General features: G+C 37.9%; 1 protein-coding gene across 3 annotated transcripts in view; it reads right to left on the reverse strand.

The window, feature by feature from the left end:
* Positions 1 to 19129, reverse strand: part of pxdn (peroxidasin) — a 121008-nt gene that overhangs the window by 52292 nt on the left and 49587 nt on the right. For 2 of the 3 annotated variants that reach the window (XM_081347627.1, XM_081347626.1), the window contains exons 8-11: positions 14431 to 14548; positions 5405 to 5574; positions 4613 to 4885; positions 2335 to 2451 (exon numbers count right to left, since the gene is read on the reverse strand). In XM_081347627.1, coding sequence (XP_081203753.1) covers positions 2335 to 2451; positions 4613 to 4885; positions 5405 to 5574; positions 14431 to 14548 — 678 coding nt within the window. Of the gene's footprint in view, positions 1 to 2334; positions 2452 to 4612; positions 4886 to 5404; positions 5575 to 5668; positions 5699 to 14430; positions 14549 to 19129 lie in introns of those variants that run through there. The other variant, XM_081347628.1, reaches the window with a different exon arrangement.

The following is a 19129-nucleotide window of genomic DNA, read 5'->3' on the forward strand; positions in this document are numbered from 1 at the left end:
TGTTTATGCATGGTTTTTTCAAAAACAAAAAACTAAAGTTTCTGAAATAAGGCAATAAAACACATTCTAAATATATGTAAATAAGACTTTTGACTAATGGATGACGTTGCCTAGAATTTTTTCTTCAAAATTATGTGAAAATCATCCTGCCTAATCATTCACATAACACAATACATTGATTAAAATCTTGTAAAACACTTTTTGTTTGGAAAGGCAATATGCGGGTGGGCGTGATTCACACCTGCGGAGTCAATGGGGCCCGCATAATGAGGCTGCATACGTAATGAGCCTTTCATTCAGGAGTGTGACTGAGCCACAAGAATGCAAGGACAATATATAACTGGTTTGTTGTTTTTTTTCCACAAATTTTGCTTGCAAATTGTACAATATCCAAGGTAAACATTTCTAGTAATTGTGCAGTTAATCGTTCTCATACTTTATTTTCAGATTTGGAATATATTCTCTTCCCAAATGTGTCACTAATAAAGCATAATAAAATTATTTAAAGAGAAGGCTTATAATGACCTTTTAAGATTTTGTTTACATCTATCCTTATATATATATATATATATATATATATATATATATATATATATATATATATATATATTTTTTTTTTTTTTTTTTTTTTTTAAGGTTATACAATTACAACAACATTTAAACTTTTGTAACAATGTTTCCAGTGTAATCTTTCTTTGTATTCGCGATTCATATTTAAACAGTATTTTTGCCAGCTGTAGTAGCTCCACAACAGCGCGCATCTGTGCGCTCATTCATTCAGATTAGAACAAAGCAAACAGAACTGACCTAATTCCTCAGCGGGATCCGTTTGCTCCTCGAAATGATACTTCCAGAACTTCTGAGGTAAATTTTTGCAGGATTATTATCAAGATAGTATTATTCCTCACAGCATCGTAAAGTACATAAGTCTGAAAGTGAACTCGCGGTGTGTGTTATCCAGCTGATGTGGGCGTTTCACAGGTTTGTTCGGATCGCCTCACATTTGCGTTTGAATAGCGCGCGCTCTCCGTGGGCGGAGCACATTAAAACTTAATTAGCTGAGATGAGAACGACTGACATCTCTCTCTTTGCATACATATTACATAAACTGTGAATATTTGTTTTTTATAAAAATTACTTCATTTAAAAGAAGAGAATTCAAGCTTCATGCCTGTGTGACTGTATGCCTGTTTGACTAAGTATTCGCTGAGTTACAGTTCATTTTCGGACGCGTTTCAGAATTGACTTCACTGACGGAGAGTAGGCAGAACTCGCATCATGTTTATTTTTCTTTATTTGGCGAAAAGCACAACACTTTGTTTTTATTATGAGCATACACACAAAAATACACACTAAACAGGATCGATTGATGTATAACACAAGCATATAAGATAAAAATTAATATTTTTATTTTATTTATTTTTTGCACTCATACGGAAAAAAAACGAGCCTATCGCGCCGCGCGATAGCCGACCTCAGGGGGTTAAGTGTGGTTTTAGTGTTGTGTTTTTATGGTTGTCTTTATGTGTTTTAGATACTACAGCACTTTGTTCAATGGTCAGTTGTGTAAAAGTGCTTGATAAATAAAATAAACGAAACGATAATTTCAAATTTTGGGTGAACTATTTCTTTATTGAAATAAAAGGCCACTTAAGAATACTTAAAGAGACATACGTACGTTTAAGAACTCTTTTAAAAAGTACAGTTTGTAATAATTTTAAATGAAAAGCTTTACGTTAAAGTCCATTTTAAATTATTATTTTTTAATAATCTTTTGACGTGCTTTAAAGGTGACATGTTAACTAACAATACCTGATTATAATAATAAATGTATTGATAAATGTTTGATATTATTTAAATGTAATGTACTAAATTGCATCTTCATCACAAATGTGTAAGTACAAATATATTTAAATGACACACAATAACATTTCAATAGAAATGACATTAAAGTATATTTTAGTTTAACAAAATTAAAAAATATATATATTTTTAAGATTATTATTATTATTATGAATATTATAAGACGTTGCCTGTTGAACAGAAAATATCAGTTGGTCAGTTATATATTTATATACTATATATAATATAAATTATATATTATACAGGTCAAAATATATATTTTTAAATAGTTTAACAAAATTTAAAAATATATATCTTTTTAAGATCATTATTATTATTATGAATATTATAAGACATTGCCTGTTGAACAGAAAATATCAGTTGGTCAGTTTTTTACAAGATAAAAATTCTGACCATTCTGACTTAGACAGACTGTTGAAAAAACTCCACTGTAAAAAGCCAAACAGTGAAGGAGGCGTTAAATGATCTCACCACCGCGTGTCCAAGCTATGACAGGCTGAGGGTAGCCACTGGCCTCGCAGGGAAAGTCGACTGTATGACCCTCCAGCACAGACTGGTCCTGAGGGGTCACTGTGAACTGAGGGCGAGCTGAGGAGGGAAAGAAATGAGAATGAGCAAATTTGACCATTATGTCTGTTTTTTAAATGTTTTGATCAGAATACATGATGTAGACAAATTTGATTATTACCAGATAAAAATATAGACATTACTAAAGAACTCGATGTTGCAACAGAAACTATTGACTCTTTCTTTTCCAGCACTTTAGACACAGTTGGTCCTTTGCACTTAAAGAAAATTAAAGGAAAATAGTCCAACTCCGTGGTACGACGAGCACACTCGGGCCCTCAAGAGAGCAGCCAGAAAAATGGAGCGCAGCTAGAAGAAAACAAAACTAGAGGTGTTTTGCATTGTGGAAAGAAAGCATTATTGCATACAGAAAGGTCTTAAAACTGCTTGTTTTTTCAACTCTCTTAGAATAAAACAAACACAATCCAAGGTATTTATTTGATACAGTGCCTAAATTAACAGGAAATAATGACTTCATGAACTTCTTTACTTGCAAGATTTATAATATTAGAGAGAGAATTATAACTATGCAACCTCTACTACAGTATCGCATCAGGCAGTGCATTGTAGTGTCGCTGAGGAAAAATTCCATTCATTCGTTGCTATATGAGAGGAAGTATTGTCTAAACTTGTTAAATCATCTACAGTAAATCAACAACATGTATGTTAGACCCTATACCGACTAAGCGACTGAAAGAGATGCTTCCAGAGGTCATAGATCCTCTTCTTAATATAATTAATTAATCTTTGTCATTAGGTTACATAACAATAACTGGCTATTATTAAAAAAAACACAACTTGATGCTACAGAATTAGTCAATTACAGGCCGTCAATTTGCTTTTATCATCCGATCGTGGTTGTATCTCTCTATTAGTGTTACTGGATTTTAGTGCTGCATTTGACACTATTGACCACAACATTCTTTTAAATAGACTCGAAAATTAGCATTAGTGGCATTAGTGGAATTGTATTTGGCATGGTTTAAATCATACTTATCTGACCGATATCAGTTTGTAGCAGTAAATGAAGAGATGTCTCATCAATCACAAGTTCAGTATGGTGTACCACAAGGCTCAGTACTAGGACCGCTGCTGTTCACTCTGTACATGCTACCATTAGGAGATATCATTAGGAAACATGGCATTAGCTTTCACTGTTATGCTGATGATACTCAGCTCTACATTTCTTTGCGCCACGACGTAATTTACCAATTCACAAAATTAACGGAATGCATAGCTGATATAAAAAACTGGATGACTAGTAATTTCCTACAACTTAATTCTGAAAAAAAACTGAGATTCTAATTATTGGACCAAAAACCAAGCATTTACTGTGAACCGAGCCGCTCTGAGATGCTGATTTGAGTTACCAGAATCCTGTCAAAAAAAATGTTTTTCATGTTTTACACTGTACAATAATAAACTGTTCTTTCATTTACCACACTTTCCGTCACTGTGACATTTTCCCTGAAACTGAAATTAAATGCAATGTCGCATATTGCTAGCCTGGAAATCCAGACCCAAATCTGAAAGATTAAGGGTCTGGCATCGACTAAAGAAAATTGATCAGCTCGAGGGGTGGCACCAAGAATGCATTTGAAACTCTTGCCGTATCCAGTCGGCAAAACAGAAACGCCCTTCTTGCAAAGGAAGGATTCGAGCGCTGTCTTCTGTTTCTCTTTAAAGCCAAGTGTAACTCGTTCACTGTAGCGGCCAAAGTCGTTTCAAACAACTGGTGTTCATCCATAGCCATCTTGCAATGTTTACTAATGACTTCGACGTCACAACGCTGTCGTCATCTGTTTAGCTCGCCTCTGGCCCGCTTATATCAGATAACCCAATGTGATTGGTGCAGCTCGGATACAAGGGCATATTTAATGAGCATCATTACTCGACACTAGAGTAAACACGCTGAGCAAATTCAACTTGTGCTCTCGTGAGAACTCGGATTTCCAGGGTAGCATATTGCATCTTCACACTGAATTTGAAGGAGGCACAGAGCCACCTTAACTTCACAGTGAATGACACCTTTAGACAACCATTAATTGAATTTTAGAAAAGGTAATGAATAAATGCGTAAATAAAATGTCAATGCAAGAAACTAAAGAATCAGTGCAAAATTATGAGCAACAGAATCTTGATGAAAATAAAATATTCACAAATAAAAATTCCCATCTCTTACCCTGTACTATAATATATGCAGTGGCGTGGATGGTGTCCACGTTGTTGCTCGCAAAGCAAGTGTACTGTCCCCCATCAGCCTGATTGACATTCTGGATGTAGAGACCTGCTGAAGGAGTGATGTTGATGCGGGGATCCAATGGGAGGGCCGTGTGGTCTCCTTTGGTCCAGGTCACGCGGGGCTGCGGCTGACCTGTCGCACTGCACTCCAGGGTCACGCTCTCCCCGACCAGAACCTCTGTGTTCTGCGGCTGGATCACAAAACTGGGCCGAGCTGGAAAGACAAAGGCAACGACAAAAAATGGATTGCTGTGTGCAATAAGTCTGCCATTAAATGGTCTTTACCAGATTCGCATGCATGCTACCCTAATATTATCTACGGAAATGTACAAAATAGAGTTTAATTCAGGGTTACTTTGTAATTATTTGTGAAATTTACAAGCAATTTCTGAGAGACAATTTCAAAGTAAAAATTCAATGCATTACTTTGTTGTTTCTTTGTAATTATTTGTCAAATTGTATAGCAATTTATAAAAAGCAATTTATGAAAACTGTTTCAAAGTAAATCCTACACTTTGTTTTAAAGTGAATATGTTACTTGTTTCTCAAATTTCACAAATAATTACAAAGTAAACCCTACACCATTTTTTGTCAGTGTATATGGGATGATACATTTTACAGGATTAATCCAATACTATAGATTGTGCCTGAATTAAATAGGGTCAAGCAAGTTTGGGAGGATCTAGTTATTCTAGTTGAATTATTATCACCTACAGGACCCCATCACACTCACAAGGTGATCTGAAGTATCGTAAGGTGACCTCTGAGGTCTTCACCTCTCCAGCCACATTTTTGGCCATGCACTGATACACGCCCTGGTCCGTCTCCCGCGTGTCCTGGATCATCAAGGTTCCATCTTCCAGTAGATTGAGACGGGTGTCATCCCTCATGTTTAGTGCATTGCTGATAAAAAAAGACTTTCCTGTTTACGCATACACCCTTCACACGTTGAGGATAAAACAACCAAAACATATTATTTCTGTCATCATTTACTCACACTCATGTCAGTCCAAACCTGTATCACTTCCTGTCTTCCATGGAACACAAAAGAAGATATGTTACAGAACGTCCAGACTGTCAAACTCCAAATTTACAAAAAAAAAAAACACCATAAAAGTAGTTCATGCAACTATGCAACTACATTGTACTACATAAAACTAGTCTACATCAAAATCTACATAAACTACATAAAAGTAGTCTAATGCAACTACATTCTAGGGGCCAGATTTACTGAACAGGGCAGATTAGCATGAGAAAAAGTGCAATTCCAAAAAAGTAATTGAGTAAAACGAGAACGGTTAGTAATATCATGCCATGCCGAACCAAGCTCAAGTGGAAATATAACTGCAACCGTTCCCTACCATTCGACCCGACTGTGGAAAAGCAGCTATTGAGAGTGGCCAAAAGTTGAGAAAGGCTAGATTTTATGCAAATGAGGAGTGAAAAGACTTGGCAGCAGCAAATAGCTTTGAGGTTTAGGTAGTGACGTCTGTTAAAAATATGCAAATTGTGCTGCTGGAGTTTCTGCTGGATTTATTGTGTAAATCATATTGTTTACAAATGTACATTTGTATGTTAAATAATACGTTTTGCATGCTCAAGTTTATTTATAAATTGTCCCAAAGACCCCCTGTGGTGAAAATTAAAGTTTTTAAAAGTTGTTTATATGTCTATGTGGTGTTTTTAATGTGCTTTCAGAAAAACCAGGTGCAAATTCAAAGTCAACACCCTTGCTGAGTTTTTCTCCTTAAAACTGCAGTGGACCAAAGACAGGTTAAAAAATATGGTTTGAAATCGCTCCGTTTCACACCGTCACAAAAATATTTTCCTTGCTCTGTGGGCATTTAACACAATGAGCACAAAACCTTTATGAAGGGACAGGAAAAATCAGTTTTTACAAGGCAGACTGAGAGGGCGAATTAGTGTAACATTAGCTACACATTATTAGCAGTTTGATAACAAAATACAACAAAATTTTGATTATCAAAATTTATAAGGAAAGACAAGTATTTTGTTTAGGCTTGGCTTGTAGGGAATTCCAAACCTGCGTATATTCTAACGCACATAACTATAGAACCCATTCTAAATGCGCATGTGAACGCCATCAGCGTTTCTCACAGGTTCGCGTTTAAAGTCTGTGTAGAGAGAATGGTGTCGTCTTAGCGGCCCCTAATTTAATAACAAATGATCATTGCGACGGAACCAAATCAATTAAAACTAACTTTAGATGGAAATAACTTAACTCTGCTGGAAAGCCGAAACAATCTCTGTTACCTTAAATTATACGCTTATCTCTGTAAAGCTGCTTTGAGACAATCTACATTGTTAAAAGCGCTATATAAATGAAGATGACTTGACTTGATAACATAGTCAAGCTGAAGGCAATTCATATCAATTACAGTTATGTGTCTGATGTTGTAGACAGCGATACATAAAACGCATAACCATTCTGATGCATGGATTATTGGCCTCTGTTGATCCTGCAGCCACCCAGCAAGCAATAGCCGCCATTTCACCGTCTAGGTTAACTATAGACCCAATATATTCCAGCTATGAGTAACACACTTCTAGACAAAATAACCTTGAATTTGGTTACACTGGTCGTCTTTGCCAAAATAACCTGCAAGATTTATGATATTGCATCGTGTAAGTCAACAGTGATTACAAGGTGTTTGATTTAATTTCTTCACTTATATAATTTCTTTGTTATCTAATTGATGACTGGTCTATTTTTGGCTAGGGTTTAGACGCCCAAACTTTGCCTTGTTTAAGCCTAGACTCTGGGCTGTGTTTGGACGGGATTTATGTATGCATATCTTACATGCTGTCGCCAGTATCAAGTCCATACTATCTAGTCCGACAAGACCAAGTACATTAACATTGTCATATCCATTAACATGCTAAAAGTATTTAAGGCGAGACACTACAGGTGAATAGGGTAAAATGTTTAACTAGCAGATATCACCATGAAACTTTCCCAGTTGATTACCTACATTAAGATGAGGAAAAAAAATTATTACAAGTTTTCTGTAATCTAGGGCTGCACGATATGAGGAAAAGCTGCGATGTGCGATAAGTCAAGTCAAGTCAAGTCAAGTTTATTTATATAGCGCTTTTCACAACACAGGTTGTATCAAAGCAGCTTCACAGTAATAAATTAGAACAATACATCAATGTTTGTTTCTAGTGGAACGTCTACGTTTGGTAATGCTGATCAATAGTATCGTTGATTGATTAATTCAATTAAATATCCCCAAATATCCCCAACTGAGCAAGCCAAAGGCAACAGTGGCAAGGAACCGAAAAACTCCATCAGGTGACCTAATGGAGAAAAAAAAACCTTGGGAGAACCCGGGCTCAGTCGGGGGCCAGTTCTCCTCTGGCGTTTATGAACTAGAGGTCGGATTTAACTGTAGGATTAAAAGTATTATATGAATGCCTGGCTGAAGAGATGCGTCTTTAATCTAGTTTTAAACTGGGAGAGCGAGTCTGAGCAACGAACAGTATCCGGAAGACTATTCCAGAGTTTTGGTGCTAAATGTGAAAATGCTCTCCCTCCTTTGGTGGACCTAGATATCCTAGGTATGACCAAAAGCCTCGAATTTAGTGACCTTAAAGAGCGCGATGGATTATAGGGCGATAGAAGATCCGTTAAATAGACTGGAGCTAAGCCGTTTAGGGCTTTATAAGTCAGTAGCAATACCTTGTAATTAATACAGGACTTTATAGGTAACCAATGTAGAGATGATAAAATCGGTGTTATATGATCATATTTTCTTGATCTAGTTAGAACTCTAGCGGCGGCATTTTGGACTAACTGTAGCTTGTTTATTGAGGATGCAGGACAACCGGCTAATAACGCATTACAGTAATCTAGTCTCGAGGTCATGAATGCATGAACTAACTTTTCTGCATCAGAAACAGATAGCATATTACGTAGCTTAGCAATGTTTCTAAGGTGGAAAAAGGCTGTTCTTGTAACATATGAAATATGATTTTCAAAAGACAGGTTGCAGTCTAATATAACACCCAGGTCTTTTACTGTAGAGGATGAAGTAACAGGACATCCTACTATGTTAAAGTTGTAATGTGAGAGGTTTTGTGGGTGGTTTTTTGAACCGATAAGTAGTACCTCTGTCTTGTCTGGATTTAATAAAAGAAAATTATGCGTCATCCAATCTTTTATATCTTTAACACACTCTGTCAATTTGGATAATTTAGCGTTTTCATCTGGCCGTGATGAAATATAGATTTGAGTGTCATCAGCATAACAATGGAAACTAATTCCATGTTTCCTTATAATATTTCCAAGTGGCAGCATATATATTGAGAATAATAGAGGGCCTAACACAGATCCCTGCGGCACTCCATAGTTTACTGGAGTTATGATAGATTTTTCTCCATTTAAATAAACAAAATGGTAGCGGTCAGATAAATACGATCTAAACCAGCTTAATGCTTGTCCTTGAACACCAGTATAATTTTGTAGTCGATCTAAGAGTATTGTATGATCTATAGTATCGAACGCAGCACTAAGATCAAGTAAAACTAATATTGAGATACAGCCTTGGTCAGAAGCTAAAAGTAAATCATTTGTGATTTTAACGAGCGCAGTTTCAGTGCTATGATGCGGCCTGAACCCAGACTGAAACTTTTCATAGGTGTCATTTTCTTGTAAGAAAGAGCACAGTTGAGCGGACACAACTTTTTCTAGTATTTTAGACATAAAAGGTAGATTTGAAATGGGTCTATAATTTACTAGATTATTCGGATCTAATTGTGGTTTCTTAATGAGAGGTTTTATAACTGCCAGTTTAAATGTTTTTGGAACATAACCTAAAGATAAAGACGAGTTAATAATATTGAGGAGAGGCTCTTCCACTACAGGTAACACTTCTTTCAATAGTTTAGTTGGTATAGGATCTAGTAAACATGTTGTTGTTTTAGATGAAGTAAAAAGTTTATTTAACTCTTTTTGTTCTATAGTTGTAAAGCACTGTAATTGTTCTTGCGGGGTGATAATTGAGGCTGAATTATAAGGCGCGATTGAGGATTGAACGTTTACAATTGTGGTTCTGATGTTTTCTATTTTCTCAGTGAAGAACTTCATGAAATCATTACTACTAAACTGTAATGGAATATTTTGTTCAGGAGACATCTGTTTATTTGTTAGTCTCGCCACTGTGTTAAATAAGAACTTAGGATTGTTATGGTTGTTTTCTATTAGTTTGCGTAGATGCTCAGCCCTGGCCGCTTTTAGGGCCTTTTTATAACGTGACATACTGTCTTTCCATGCGATTCTAAAGACCTCTAAGTTGGTTTGTTTCCATTTACGCTCTAAATTACGGGTTTCTCTCTTTAGAACACGCGTAGTATTGTTGTACCATGGTGCTTTACTTTTCTCTCTGACCTTTTTTAATCTAATGGGCGCAACAATATCCAATGATCCAGAGAGAATGGTGCTCATAGTGCTAGTTAATTCCTCAAGTTCATCTGTTTGTTTGGGTTCACTGAGCAGCTGAGACAGATCCGATAAGCTGTTTGAAAAATTATCTATGGTGGATGGAAGGATTGTTCTGCCTAATCGATAACGCGGCGCAGCATGATATATTATAGGAGTACGTAATATGCAAGTTACCATGTAATGGTCAGTGACATCGTCACTTTGTGGAATGATATCTATATCGGTTGGATCGGTTCCATGTGATATAATTAAATCGAGTGTATGATTAAATCGATGAGTCGGTCCGGTAATGTTTTGCTTGACCCCAAAGGAGTTTAATAAATCAGTAAACGCAGCCCCTAACGCATCATTTTGATTATCTACATGGATATTAAAGTCTCCAACAATTAATGCTTTATCGAAGTTAACTAATAGGTCTGAGAGAAAATCTGCAAACTCTTTTAGGAAATCAGCGTAAGGCCCAGGCGGTCTATATACGGTAGCGAAGGCTAGAGATAATAGGGATGTTTTTCGAACATCTAAGAGCGTAACATTTAGTACAAGTACTTCAAATGAAATAAACTTATAACCCGTTTTCTGAGTAACATTGAGAAAATCTCTATAGATTGTTGCAACACCGCCGCCACGACCATTCAGACGGGGCTCGTGCTTATAGGAGTATCCTGATGGAGTAGACTCATTTAAACCGAAATAATCATTTGGTTTAAGCCAGGTTTCAGTAAGGCAAAGTACATCGAAGCTATTATCTGTGACTATTTCATTTACAATAACTGCCTTAGGTGTGAGTGATCTAATGTTTAGAAGACCTAGCTTTAAAAATTGTTTTTGATTACCAATAGCAACATTTTCTGGTTTAATAACAATTAGATTTTTTCTAGATCCTGCAGTAGATTTATGATTTGATCTCACTAAACGAGGAATAGACACAGTTTCTATGCAATGTTCTAAACTATTTATATCAGTTAAATTGGTGCAGCAGAGACTATGATTTGGACTTTTGGTTACTAGTCAAAAGGTATTTAACATTTTGGAGATGTTATCTGACAGAAGATCCGATCCGAATCTGCTTGGGTGTAAGCCATCAGCACGGTAAAGCCTAGGACGCTCCCAAAACAGATTCCAATTATTTACAAAGAGAAGTTTCTGCTCATTGCACCATGACATTAACCATTCATTAAGCGCAAATAATCTACTAAACTTTTCATGACCTAGTCGGTACGTGGGAAGCGGTCCTGACACAATAATCGTTATATCAGGCGATGTGCTGCGTACCGTATCGATCAGATTCCTGAAGTCTTTCTTCAGAACTTCCGTCTGGCACAGCCTGATGTCGGCCCCTCCCGCGTGCAGGACAACAGTTCCGACGCGCTCGTTCAAAATCTCGGGAACGTGAGCAGCGATTTCAGAAACACGAGCACCAGGAAAGCAGTGACTATGCACCTTACTTTTATTTAACGTAGCGTGTACGCGTGTACGTGTCGAACGATGGAATCGCCGATGATCACAGCATCGCGTTCTGTTTCGCGAAGAGGGGAGAAGCGGTTTTGTGTGGATATCTCGAAAACCGGGAGGGTCGGAGAGAGTTTTCTTGGTCTAGACCTGGCTCGCGTCTTCCGCTGCGGAAAAATCCAGGCTTCGTGATGGCATGTTGGAGCCGGAGTGAACGAGACCATGGCTGATCGCGACCTCGACGTTCGGGACCGATGTTGAGGAACGCACGGAGTAGACGAGGTCGGAGTCATCGGGTTAGTAACGTTAGTCTCTGATTTGTGTGCCTCGGCACGTGATGTTTCAAGAGCTAACCGCCGGTCTATCAGCTCGGCTTTTCTTACTAAAAGGTCGTGGATCTGTTTCTCAACAGCTTCCAGCTCAGACTGCACCGCGTGCAGCTCAAATGTGTCCTCACCTGCACCAAAAGGTAGACTACTTTACATTTGATATATTCGCCATTTTAACAGATGGACAGTAAGTTAAGTTAGCAACGACGCTACCAGTGGTGCTATCAATATTAATACTAATTTATGGCTTAAGTCTTGGATATAATCCGTCTTTTCAGTGGTACGGGTGTAGAGTAGACGCATGATAGGCGAAAAAATGTTTGTTTGTAAATGAGTGCGGAGAAGACGCGTTCAGCCGTGATCCACGGACGTAACCTATAAGAGTATCCAGCGTTGGATCACTAGGCTTGAGACGCGTCTGCTCAACAATCCGCGTTATAACTATGAGGTGAGGAAAAGTAGAAAATGTTCGTTGTAAGTGAGTTTAAAGAGAAATCAAGAATTATAAATCAATCGATGGAGCTCCAAAGACAACAACGCGCTCAGACGCGACCGTTGTAACACCGTTTAATATTGCGTTTAGTAACACCGTTTAATATTGCGATGACGATATGACTTGCGATAAATATTCAAATGTGAATGTTAGCTATACTGTGTTCCCATGTCTTAGTGCTCTAATAGGTTATTTGCGTGATAGGTCAAACGTTTATTACCAGCCTGGTTCAGATTACATGATTTTAGCGCGATTTTGGAACGATCCGTTTGATGTAGGGTGTCGTGGGGATTCGTAAACGACAACGGGCGTCGGGATGCAAGATTCGATCGTTTCATCTCGTATAGTGTGTCATAGTGGGCGACAACCTACGTCGCGTCTGCGATGCTTCAAGACATCACGACAGAAAGCATGTTTAATTTTTTAACGGTCCTCCACGCCGGGTTGAGTATGTGCGAGTGAGTGAGAGTGCGAGCAACAGTGAGTGTGTGTGTGCGCCAGTGAGCGAGCGAGTGTGTGTAATATGTGTGTGTGTGCGCGCGCGAGTGAGTGAGTGAGTGAGTGAGTGAGCGAGGGACAGTGTGTGTGTGTGTGTGTGTGTGTGTGTGTGTGTGTGTGTGTGTGTTTGTGTGCGCGCACGAGTGAGTGAGTGAGTGAGCGAGCGAGCAGTGTGTGTGTGCGTGTCTGTGTGTGTGCGTCTGTGTGCGTGCGTGCGAGTGAATGTGTGCGTGTGATGGCACGCGATGACTGGTCTGAAAGCAACGTGTTGTCTGACATGTTTCTTGTCAAAGACACTACAAGATTTTAGGAGTCAAAATCGTGTAATCTGACACCGTATATCGTAACAGACACAAAAATCTTGTAATCTGAACCAGGCGTTATTCATCGTGTCAGGCTGTCTGTTGCGATGTGTTCATCGCGCGAGTTCATATCGCGATGACGATGAAAATTCGATGTATCGTTCAGCCCTACTGTAATGTAATGTTTAAATATGCAAATTAGGCAATATCTAATTAAATATTTGCTAATTTGCATATATATAAAAAAACGAAATCTGAGTCATGGATAAAGCCAGGTTAAAAATTATTTTTTCATTGTGTTCACATATTAGATGGGAAAAAAATTACATAGGGATTTATGGATATCTACTTTTGTTATCCTGTAAATCAGAATATACTGTCAATAGCCTTAAAAAAAATATTTTCGTTTCATTTTTTGGAATAAAATGTTATAGAAATCAGGCTAGGAATAATATATTTACAAATCCCTCTGTAAATGTCTTCATAATATAACTAGGTACAAGACTGGAAAGTCTGGTGTATATAGGTGCTACTGAAGTGGAGATTTCGGACTTGGAGTATGAGAGAAAAGTCATTTTGAGAAAACGGCTTTAAAGATTTATATCAGCCAATGAGATTGCGCATTCAGCCCTTTTACTTTCACGATTGGTTGCTGATAAAAAGGAAATGACCATATTTGGATCCGACAGCATTGTACAGGAGAGAGAGAGAGCTTTCCAGCGGTGCGTGTGATGACAGGGAGCAGACAGAGATCGAGGAGCAGCATGTTAATTAAGAACGTCAACTTTTGTTGTATATATGCAAAATCTACAAACGCAAACAGACAAAGTGTAGTAAAATAAAGACCTAAATGTGTATTTCAGACTTTTTTCACCACAAGTCTGAAAGAAGACATGTTATTGAAGACAAATATCCCAAAAATTCTAAATTGCCCATTAAAAAAAATAAAAACGATGTTTTTGCCTGCCGTGTCTCGCCTTAAAGATTCATCATGATTGAAATACTATGTTACATGGACTTCTTTTATGGTGCTTTTTGTCATTTTTAGACAGCCTCATTATGCAAAAAGCACTCTAGACATACTGTAATACTTCTTTTGTGTTCAATGAAATAAAGAAGGTAATTTCTGCTTTGAGCAACATGAAGACGAAAAAAATTAACACAGAATTTTATTTTTGGGGTGAACTTTTCCTTTAATCACGTACATCAAGGGTGGAAGCTTACTTGTTTCTGAGCCAGATGATCTGAGGTTTGGGGTTGCCCTCTGCCCTACATGTGAAGTACACAGTGTTCCCAGAGGTTACGTCCACATCCTGTGGCTGAGATGTTATCCGGGGAACTTCTGCTCCACAAAAGAGACACATTCAGATGAAACCAAACATAAGTGTCCCAGAATAGACAAAGCAGAGGAGAAGTAAAATGAGTTTAATTCGGTCTGTAAAAGCTATTGAAATTACAGCACTGAAGGTCTATTTGTAGTGGCAGTGTGTTTGACATTTCCCTCTTGCCTCACTTCCTCTCCTCTGGCTTGGCCGCCCGTGTTGGTTGACGGCCAGGCACGAGGTGATTGTGTCTGTGGTCACAACGGCCACATGCCAAACCCCAAACATTACCCACCAACACCAATGTGCACATGGCAAAATATATTCCTAAACAGTCTCACAGAACGATTAAACTGTTTCTACTGGCGAAACCAAATGTCTGGTTGCACACGGTGTCAAAGTACTCGCACATTATTATGACAAAAATGGCACAGTTTTCTATAGAGTGCTGCAGGGATGATGAGCTTTTGCAGACCAAAACCTGGAAACAAGTTCCTGTTCCTGATCCTGAAGTCAATGGGTTTATGCTTAAATGCCTGAAATAAGGTCTGTGGTGAACAAGTTCCAAGATTTTTTTTTAACGTTTTATTCTATGAGATAAAATACATAAGTAATACCCCTTGTGATTTACTTTTTAAAGCTTTTACTTGTCTTGAAAAAGGTGTTTGCTAAAAAGTGTCTAAATGGGACTAGAGAGGTTTTTGGGGACATTTTACATCACACCGAACAGGTAAACTCATCTACTCACAAGCCACTTTCATTGTTGTAATTGCGCTCTTGCAAACTATTCTAACTCAAACTTAAACCATTTTTTCTGGTTATTACACAATACTGTTCAAAAGTTTGAGGTCAGTACGTTTTTTTTCTTTTAAAGAAATTAACACTTATTCAGTGAGAATGCATTAAATTGAACAAAAGTGACAGTAAAGACATTTATAATGTTACAAAAAATAAATACTGTTCTTTTGAACTTAATATTCACCAAAGAATACTGAATTTCACACTGTTTTCAACATTAATAATAATCATAATTTTGTATGAAAAGTATGAAAGTATGAAAACAGTATATTAGAATGATTAATAATAAGTAATGATGCTGACAATTCAGCTTTGCCATCACATAAAAAAATACATACATACATATACATACATACATATACACATACACACATACATACACACATAATATATATATATATATATATATATATATATATATTATGTAAAATATGTACTGTAAATAACATTTCAAAATATTAAATTTATGCTGCAGCTTTAATCAAATAGTCATGGTGAACAGAAGAGACTTCTTTCAAAAACATTTTGAAATATCCCATCGACCCTATACTTTTGAGCCGTAGTCTATGTAAAGTTTAAAGTATGCTTATAATTACACAATAACTCTAATTATTAAATACCCTTGAAGCAGAAATATTTGAATGCTAATAAATACAATTATTTTGCTTGAAATATCTCCTTGCATCCTTTTATTAAGGAGTAACACACCGGCAGTTCTTGAATGTCTGGTAACTGATTGTCTTTGGAGCTTTACAGCTCACAAGCTCATTCATTATTGTTATATGGAAAAGAGCAGCCTGGACACTTTACAAAACACCTGCTTTAATGTACAACAAAAGAAAGAAAATCATGTGGTTTTAAGCAAATAATGAGCAAACTACGACATTTTGGGGGTAAAGTGACTTCAGATTTCATGACTAACCCCTTCACTGCTCCATCTCAAAGCATTGTTGTTAGACAATGGATTCATGATGCCTTGCTTTTTCTTCTTGACATTTTGTCAGAGATACTGCAGCTGTCGGTCTGGTGCCACCCTGCTCTGTTTTGACAGGTGCCTCAGGCATATGTGTGCTGTGTTTTATGTATAGAAGGGGTGGAAAAGTCATACTGTGTTAATCCCATTCTTCTACAGAGCCCATAGGGGCGTTTGTGGGGGGCTGATTACTGTAACAAGCCTGAGCAAGTCTATCGAGCACAACAGCCGCAGTGATCTGTGGTTACACTGTGGGGAAACCTCAGAGGTCCCAGAAGAGACCATGCAATTCCAGACTAAAAGATGTAGACATGACAATGAAAAAGACATAAATGAGAGTCTTAAAAGTAAAATTGATTATATATTAGTATATTTATTTTAGTTATTATTATGTAATATATAATATGTATTATACTAATTATTAGTTTGATTTCATTGAACATAAGACTAGCAAGTAAATGATTTATTAAAAATTAATAATTAGTGTAAGAATCCATTTTTTTATAATTTTTTATCAATACGTAAAATGTCAATGTAGTGAACTACTTTTTTCAAAAAGGTAATTTGACAGTAGTTTGACTACTTGAAATTATAAGAGGCTTTAGTTTCTAAGCACTGTAATAAATAATTTTACAGAACATAAAATGTAAATAAAATGCTACAGTAAACACCTGTTAATTGGTTAACTGTAATTCACCATACTATAACAGAAAACTAGAAGCAAATGGTTTAACATCACATTATATGCCATTTTACTGTACAATAATGTAAATTATATGGTCTTAGGAAGTGTGATGGATTTTTTAATTAATCATAACATTTATTTTTCTTGCAGGAACAACATTCATATGCTTTTGAATCTTAAATGTTTCCAAACCCTTTGGTCGAAAACTCGTGACTGAGTGTGTGAGTGTATAAATAACAGTGAAACTAGACAGATGTCTATGTTTAAAAACTTGTGATTAACAATGAAGTAATCAAGAAAACAGAGTTTGCTTCTACCTAGTTACAGAAGGGTTTGCCTATTAAGAACCAATCAAATTGTAGGGAAATTATGTAATGTATCATGTCATTTTGGCCATGCTCCTATTCTATAAAAACACTAGAGACCTTACTACCAAGCAATAGTGTGGAGCGGGTTAAGGCTGATTTATACTTCTGCGTCGGACCTACGCCGGAGCCTCTATGCTATAGGCAACGCGCTGGTTTTCATTTATACTTTTGCGTCGTTGTCCGCGTTGACGCGCGCAGAGGGAGCGTGTGAAACCCGAGGGAGCGGTCCTAGCATCCTTAGGCATTTTATTTATGCTGTAAGAATAGCTACTCTTAGGCGTCAACCTGCACGTTCAGAGGTTAACTCAACTGAGTATAATATTTTCAGGTGTCAAGGACACTCGGTTCAACCTGATTTACCATATAATTTACAGTGAAAAATGTTGAGCTATGCATTTAACTAGTGTTCCCAGAATGAGGGATACGAGGTGACAACATGTGACTATGGGATATTGCGCTTTCATGCAATTCACTGAAAGGCCAATAACGCATGCCGACTTGGGCGGACCTTCGTCATTTCCCTCGTTCAGGCCAGCTCTTCCTTCGAGCCTCTGACTGCGCTGGGCTCAGAAGTGTTGTACCTCGTTCCCCTCCTTCTGGGAACTAGTTATATGCATAACTCAATGTTCCCAATCAGTCCGTTCAATCGGTGGGACTGTGGGACATATATTCACGCCCCACAAAGTCTGCTGAACTACACGTATGGGACCAGCACCGCCACAGCCCCCTTTTTCTTTTTCAAGTGATTTTCCCAGTTTAAAACCCCTGCAGTAAGCGGCAACTGAGCCACCGTTGCTGCCGTGACATCCAGTCTGTAAAATCGAACGAACAACCCAACTGGAAGCCGCACAAATATCCTCCGAAGACATCCCTCTAAACAATGCCCAAGACGTCGCCATGCACCTCGTTGAGTGCGCACACACCCCTACCGTCAGAGCCAACCCTTTACTCTCATTTTCTGTAGAAATAGCCTATATAAACACTATATAAACATGCGAAAGACAATGTTTATAGTGGTTTCACACGGATCAGGTTAGCATACAAAAAGCTGGTGAGAAGAGCACACAAAGCACAAAGCATCTTCCTCTGAGTCAAAAGAGATGTTTCACAGGGCAGGCAGCAATAACGAGCGCACACTATATGCTCCCGACATGACTTTAGGCGTATACACCGCGTTAGGATGCAACACCACTTTTGACCCATCCAACATAAATTGGATGCATGAGGGATGCGCTGACAGCACATGGAGGTTACCAACGTGTTTCACTGATGCCAGCGCCAGGCTGGTTTTATAAGAAAGCATCCTTAAATCCAAGGATTATAAAGGCTCAAACGGAGGTTCACACATAGCTTCCAGAACTACAATCAGGTGCCACGACGGTACCAGTGATTTTGTAACGGGCCTAAGAGGAACTTCCCTTTATGGAACCATAAGGCAAGCGGGTTTGGAATTGGCACAGCACCATTAATGCCCTCATGACGAGCCAAAATGACCACAAAATAAACTTTCAACGTGGAATGGGAGCGACCTTCCTGTACTTCCTGACCTTCCAAGAATTCCTCCAAACATTTTATATCCCTGAAAACGGGATTTCACTGATATTGCGATAAAGATATTCGCCTGCACCAAGCTTCAAACATGCGCCACTTCAACGCATAAAGCCCCCTTGTCAGTGCCGCCCTAGTGCTCTGTATTGTCGCCACAACATTGATTGAGGGTCGGCCCATAGAGACCACAGCTCTGGCTGAGGGTGCAGAATCTGCCCAGGGACAGCAG

The sequence above is a fragment of the Scardinius erythrophthalmus genome (assembly GCF_964197995.2).
Source record: "Scardinius erythrophthalmus genome assembly, chromosome: 19".
NCBI classification, from domain to species: Eukaryota; Metazoa; Chordata; class Actinopteri; order Cypriniformes; family Leuciscidae; genus Scardinius; species Scardinius erythrophthalmus.